The sequence below is a fragment of the Crocodylus porosus genome, unplaced genomic scaffold (assembly GCF_001723895.1).
Source record: "Crocodylus porosus isolate Cpor-Errol unplaced genomic scaffold, CroPor_comp1, whole genome shotgun sequence".
Classification (NCBI taxonomy): domain Eukaryota; kingdom Metazoa; phylum Chordata; order Crocodylia; family Crocodylidae; genus Crocodylus; species Crocodylus porosus.
In genome coordinates, this window is record NW_017728931.1 from 121,797,283 (window position 1) to 121,804,456 (window position 7,174).

General features: G+C 41.9%; 1 protein-coding gene across 1 annotated transcript in view; it reads right to left on the bottom strand.

The window, feature by feature from the left end:
- PUS7 (pseudouridylate synthase 7 (putative)) overlaps positions 1 to 6,970 on the bottom strand; it is a 30,237-nt gene extending 23,267 nt beyond the window's left edge. The window contains exons 1-3 of the mRNA XM_019543567.1: positions 6,751 to 6,970; positions 5,426 to 5,506; positions 2,167 to 2,563 (exon numbers count right to left, since the gene is read on the bottom strand). Coding sequence (XP_019399112.1) covers positions 2,167 to 2,563; positions 5,426 to 5,506; positions 6,751 to 6,769 — 497 coding nt within the window. The 5' untranslated portion in view covers positions 6,770 to 6,970. The remainder of the gene's footprint in view (positions 1 to 2,166; positions 2,564 to 5,425; positions 5,507 to 6,750) is intronic.
- Between the last annotated feature and the right edge of the window lie 204 nt (positions 6,971 to 7,174).

Sequence of the window (7,174 nt, forward strand, 5' to 3'; positions counted from 1 at the left end):
TACTGAAAATTATTAAGATTCTACCATGTTATTTCATGAAGGGGTAACATGAACTTTATCACTACAACCACCTTATCTACTGCCAGGTGTAAGCTGGAAATCAACTACCCTTTACCTAAAAATATCAGATCCAATTCACTTCTCAGCTACATGGGTAAAAATCCAGAGAACTCTACTAAAGTAAGAGTAACTCTACTTCTCTAATCATTAAAATAGCAAAGCAACTAAAAAAAAAAAAGAGCCTTTTCTAGAGCAAATGGTTGGTTAAGGGAAAGTTCTAGACTCATTTTGAGATTCACAAGTATAGACAATGTTACATTTATATAAAAATACTTAATCTAGAAAGTTGAAAGAAAACTCTCTGATTATGTGACTCTGAAAAGGGAATGAGGTCTCACTGTGGGGATCCTTTTTTTTAAGTTACATCCAGATCCACATGGATTTGATATATCACGCTTATGCGTAGTCATGTTAGCTTGGCAAAATTCCTTCCAAAAGATGTGACATGCTTTGCCTATTATTTGTGCCTAGATACTGTGATGACGGGCACGTAACTTTGATCCGAATAAACCACATGGGCCAGAAAAGAAAAAGGGTACTGTGAAGACAACCTACTTCTCCATCAAAACATTACATTAGGGATATGGCTGACCAACTCATTTTAAAGTACAGATATGATTAACCTACTACTATAATTTTGAACCAACCATCCAACAGCCTTCACTGTCATTCAAAGAATGAACCGAACAAGTATCATGATCATGCAAGATCTCAAAAGAATCTTCCACGTATATGAGGTGCTGCTGCCACTAATAAATAGGGATTGTGACATGTGTTTTGGGGGGTTTGTTATATCTGAAGTTTAGCAGGAAAAGCACATAATATTCTCTATTTATACTAAAACTATATGACTATTTACATTTGAAGCAAATAAACACATTATCAAATAATGCACACAAGTCATGTCCATATATTAGCCCCAATTGAAAGCACAATATAGTTAAGAGCATTATAAAGGATTCAACAGTACATTTGTGTCTGATAATAAGTTTTACATTTTTAGCTACCAGATTCCCTTTTTATATACAGCCTGGAGACTGTAAACATTACTGCTAATTAAATTAAGTACTTTTAAGGCCAAAAGGAATATTGCCATTTAGCATCTTTTAAAAAAATATTTTTGAATTTGAGTTCATAAATATTCAGTTGCATAATTTAGTAGTTTTTTCAATGCATATATAGTATATATTTTAATTGATGGTTGATTGTACATAGTTGGCATATTGCAAATCAGTATCAGATTTAGGAGTACACCAATAAAGATTTTTTGGGCAATACCAATGGCCAATTATTAAGAAGCCATATTGGCAGAGACATAGCTGATTGCTGATACACAAGCCCAGTAGTTTGGAGAGCAACATCCAGCTGACAAGCCTGTTCGGAGAAAGGAGCATGGGGTGGCAGATCAAAAAACCCGCACGGTGAGGGAGAGAGCGGGGCTGGTTCAGGTGCTGCACACGTAAGGCAGGGCATGGAACGGGGCATTGAGCAGTTTGTCCAGTGGGAGGCAGCTCCTGCCCCTGCGCACACCCCTGGGAGAGGCATGTGTCCCCTGGATCTGCTCAGGGAGAAGGCAGGCTGCTGCTATGGGCTGGGGCTGGCACCAGGCTCTTCTTGGAGTGGGGGCTTGGCCAGGGTTGCACTTGGGGTGGGCAGTGGCAGTACTAGGAGGGAAGCTCAAGGGGGGAGGGGGGCTATGGCAAACTTTGGGGTAGCTGTAGTACACCTGCAACCCCCCTCTCAGCCCCCCTCAAGCACAGCCCCAGCCCAACCCCCCGCTGGAAAAAGCAGGCCTCACCCCTGGCCCCAGCATATAGCAGCAACCCACACAGCCGATACAATATGGACCAATGTATTGGTTTACCTCTAATAAGATTACACTCAGAGTCCCTTTTTCTCAAAGTTTCATTCAACAGAGTAAATACTAACAACACACCAATCCCATATAAACAACCCTAACATAAAAAGAAACAAAGCCTCTATTCGCTCTCGTAGATAATGCTATTTCAGCTTGCTATACAAGGGCTAGACCGAAATGAACAACATAGGATAATGACTGCTAGTGGAAAAAGTTAAATTACATGGGTTCACACGATGAAGATTTACCTCTCTTTTAAGATTCCAGAAAACCCTTTGTGTGAGCTAACAAATTTGGTTATGCCAACATCACACTCTGTTAGCCCATGCTTCATCATGTCTGCAAAGCTCTCTGGGTCCCCATCGTCATCACTTTCCTCCAGTTCCTCATCTTCTTGCTCCTCACCTTCCTCATTTAGGATTACTTCATCTTTTGTGTCCTCAAGCAACGATTTCTTTGATTTTTCAGTCACAGTATCAATTTTCAGGTCAGAACCGTCTACAGTCTTAGAAGACTCCTCTGAGATTTTCTGTCTTTTAATTTCATCCAAGTTAGCCTCTCCATCCTCACAATGAGGACGTTTCAATGATACACCAGTCATGTCTACAGTTTCCATGTTTAAGGCACAGTGTAGAATATAAGGTCCTGAGGAACAAGAAAAAAAAACACTTCAAAAAGTTTATTTCCCATATTTTTCAAACTTGTAACAAACCAAAAGTTTTCAAACACAAAACATCAAATTCTACATCACGTTACACTAGAGTGATTCCCAAGTCAATGCAATTGCACAGATATAACCAAAAATTAAACCAAAAGTGGCAAACATTACTTTCAGGGTGCTTAAGGGTACTACAAATACATGGTTTCTTCTTCCTAATTACTTTATGCTCTGCAATATTTCAAGCTTAGGAAATAACTGTGACTCTCCATTTTATACTGCCACTAGATGTCCTGACTGACCCTCTTATTTAAATAAACCTGTATGTAAATGTGTAAGATATCATATGGCCACCATGAATTTGTTAACCTCAGATCTCTGGAAGAGGCAATAGACAGGAAGAAGGAGCAAAGAAGAAAGGGAGATGAGACAGAAGCATGGACCTGACAAAGCATCAGGCTCAGTATAAAAAAAGGCTTGTTAGGAAAGTGCCAAGAGTGCTAAATCCAGAGAAAATTTTAAGTATGCCCATACTGCAGTCTCTGCTGTGAGCGGTCACTGTGTCTGCAGTGTAGTGTAGACATACTTGATCAAGCTTGAAATTATTTAGTGCAGATGCTTATAGCAGTCTGGCAATCACAGCGTGGAGTTCAGCCGGCAAACCTTGGGCTGAATATTCACCTAGCTTCTTGGGTGGGTCTCTGAAACCCAGAACTGCATCCTGCCACTACAATGCTAGCAATACTTGAACTAGCTAAAGTTGGTTCATATTTCTAAGCCAGGGGTTCCCAAACCTTTTTATGCTGCAGGCAAGCAAACTGCAGACCAGAAGTGACAGTGGACCAGCATACTGCGGACGAGCAGTGACCAGGATACTGCAGACCAGCAGCCAACCTTTTTTTATACTGGGCCGCTGGCCAGCAGTATGCCAGTCACTTCCGGACTTCTGGTCCAGTAGCAAACCCGTGGTCCGGGGACTGGAACCCCTCCTCTAAGCTACATTTCAATTGCTATTACAGAGAAAGGAACAGGGGACACTTGTTTAACCATATCAAATTGAAAACAGACTTTTAGGGTTGCCTTTGAGACATGGAAAAGGTTTCACATTTAGACTACATCAATCTGAGTTTTTCAGAATGAGTACTCATGAAATCTTCCTCAGCCAGTTCCCCAGAAGCAAGATTCAAGACCTCCAGCAAAGCCAACCTCTTTCTATGCTATATTCCCAGTCTTTGTCATGTTCAGTTACTACGGTAGTGCCAATGTCCAACCACCATATAGGTGTCATATAGTTATGCTGCTGTATTGATCCAGGAACTAAGGATCTTCTAATTCAGGGGTGCTCAGCCTGCAGACCAGATCCAGCCCACAGAGCCGTGCGATCCAGCTGGTGGAGCAACTTAAGGGTCCAGAAATTCTGGCAACTAGTGCAACCATCATTTCCCCACTGCCAAATTTCCAAGCCCTGCAGTCCAGATGACAAAGCTCTGTGCACAGTATCTGGCTGGCACATGCATGGCCAAGGCCAGGGTTTCAGGCCTGATCTGGCACACACAGAAGTCCTGACCCTAGGCATGCCAGATTGGGCCCATGGACTGGATCCAGCCCACAAACCAACCCCACACCAGTCATCCAGCCTGTAAGGCCAAGAGATTGGACACAACTGTTCTAATTCTTTTACCTCCACAGACAAATACAGCTGTTTCATAGTTTCATAGTAGTTAGGGGTCAGAAGAGACCTAAATTGATCATCTAGTCTAACCCCCCACCACTGACCAGAGCACACACTGGGATCACACGACCCCAGACAGGTGTTCATCCAACCTTTCTGAATTTACTCAAGATAGGAGCAAGGACCACTTCCCTAGGAAGTTGGTTCCAGATCCTAGCCACCCTAACAGTGAAATAGCGCCTCTTAATCTCTAACCTGAGCCTATTCTCCAGCAGCATGGGGCCATTGTTCCTTGTCACCCCAGGTGCTGCTGGGGGAATAGGACCCTTCCTATTTGCTGCTGATCTCCCCTAACAAGTTTGTAGGCAGCCACCAAATCCCCCCTCAGGCTCCATTTGCTATGACTGAACAGGTTCAGGTCCCTCAGCCTCTCCTCATAGGGCCTGCCCTGTTGCCTTCCAACCAAGCAGGTGGCCTTCCTCTGAATCCTCTCAAGGCAGGCCACATACTTCGTAAAGTGCAGTGCCCAGAACTGGATGCAGTATTCCAGTTGAGGGCAGACCAATGTCACATAGAGAAGGAGTATCACCTCTCTGGACTGGCTTGAGATGCATCTATGGATGCACACCAAGGTGCGGTTGGCTTTGCTGGCTGCAGTCTGGCATTGGCGGCTCATGTTCATCTTGGGGTCAATAATGACTCCAAGATCCCTTTCTGCCTCTGTGCTCTCAAGGGGGGAGCTCCCCAGCTTGTATGTATGCTGTGGATTCCTTCTCCCCAGGTGCAGCACCATGCATTTATCTACATTGAAGCCCATCCTATTACCATCTGCCCACTTCTGTAGTCTGTCTAAATCTAATTGCAGCCTCTCTCTCCTTTTGAGCGTGCCTACCTCTCCCCACATCTTGGTGTCATCTGTTCTATCCTTACTTCTCCAATATTTCATCCTTGGTATATCAGTAATTCAGGCATAATGGTTCACTGTCCAATCCAACAATAATTTTATTCTCAAAAAACTCTTGCTCTTTATTCTTAAAAGAACAATCTCCAAATAGAGCTGTAAAGAACAGCATGACTAGGATTCTTCTACCAAAGCAAGGTAAAGAGTCCTTGAGAGGAGAGGGACAAGCAGAAGTTTATGAAAAAAATCTCTGCAGAGAAAATGATAACTACTCACGGTTAAGGAATGAAATGCAGATCCTCTGCACTGGCTGCTTCAAGGTCCACCTGTGGATCAGCAAAGACAGATTTTCAGGAGCTAGAGAAGAAGACAGGAAAATTGTCTGAAGTCAACACTAAAAAATATCCAAAAGGATAAACGAGTCATGAGTACTCCAACCCTTTACAGAGGTCTCAGGACTTGTGGGATGTCCCCAAAGTCTCTTGGGCTGCAGTGATTCTATAGGAACTCCATGACCTGAAACAGCTATTCCTAGCCTTTTTGGGAAACATTCCCACAGAAGAAACAATGCGACTCAATTTGTGGCACAGAATTTATGAAACCTATAAACTCCCTTTCCCCAATCATAAAAATAATACTAATAACTCCTATAGCTATAGCTGAACATCATGAAACCTAAAGAAATCAACAGCTGCAGCAGTTAGGAAAAGCCAGATATACGTAGTTAAGGAAAGGAAGGTTGGGGGGGGGGGAACATTATACTGTATATATACTACCTAAGTAGGGTGTCATGGAATTGTACTGGCCTGACTATTGTCTGTAAAAAATAACCTTTGAATGTATTGCAAAGTCAGTAGCAGGTGACCAGCTGCTACTATATAGTAAAGCTAATTTCAGGCAGAAGGTGTAATTTGTTTTAAATTTTTTCCTTAAGGGATTTTTGTCATAAAGTTCATGAAAGGTGCCAAAGCAGACCAAGATGCCCATAACTACATCCTCTCCTTTCCTACATCAACCCATCTACTTGCAGGCAGGTTTTTTAATTGGAAAACTAAAATAAATTTTCTGCCAAAAAGGAGCTCAATCAGGGCTCAAAGCAATAACCTTTGATCTGCCTCCATTATCCTGTTTCACTTTCCCAGCTACTAGATAATCTCTCATACTGGACATTTTAACAATTCATAGTTTAAAAAAGACTCATTACTGGTTATATCTGGTCACATGCTGAATTGTTAGCTGCGCTGAAACCATATATAAGTGTTCCATAAACTCTAGAATGGCAGTCTACTTATGCAGCCACTACTTGTTTCTCACTAATTAGATTTCAAAAATTTTGTTAGCTGCAAATGTAAATGTGGCTGTAAAAACAACCAACCAGACTGATTTGATTAGCTTAACTGTAAAGCAGAGAGAAAACTGCGTCACCAACGTTTGGAAGAGCCAACTTGAACTAAGAACTTTAAAAAAAATGAAATAACTCGAAGTGCTGGGAAATAACCTACAACAGAAAGAAAATAATCTCCATTTAAACTTTATTTAAAAAAAACAAGGCTTTATAACTGTATAACCAACAGAAACAATTCCAGAGCCGCTCTCTTTACCTTCACACCCCAAACCCATGCAGCACCAACTATATGGTACTCATGTGGAAAGAGAGAGGACACACATTGACTCTGATCCTTCACACACCCTTTGAGGGACAGTGATGTTGTGCAAATTATTTACTGTACACTAAAACCTGGCAGGGTTACAATCCATTGGGAAGCCTGCCAAAGGAAATGAAAATATTAATGCCTTATGGGTTTCTAAGCCCTCTGCTATACATTACATATATTTTGCAGCGAACTGGGTAATCATAAAATAAGTTTAGACCTTGCACACATGCAAAATACTTATCACACGATAAAAATGACAATCCAATTATAAAAAGATATAACCATCTATAAAGTTACGGTACCTACAGGTGTCTGACACCTGCTCCAATGCCTCGGCAACATGTGTATTCAGCATCCCTGCGCTTCAAAA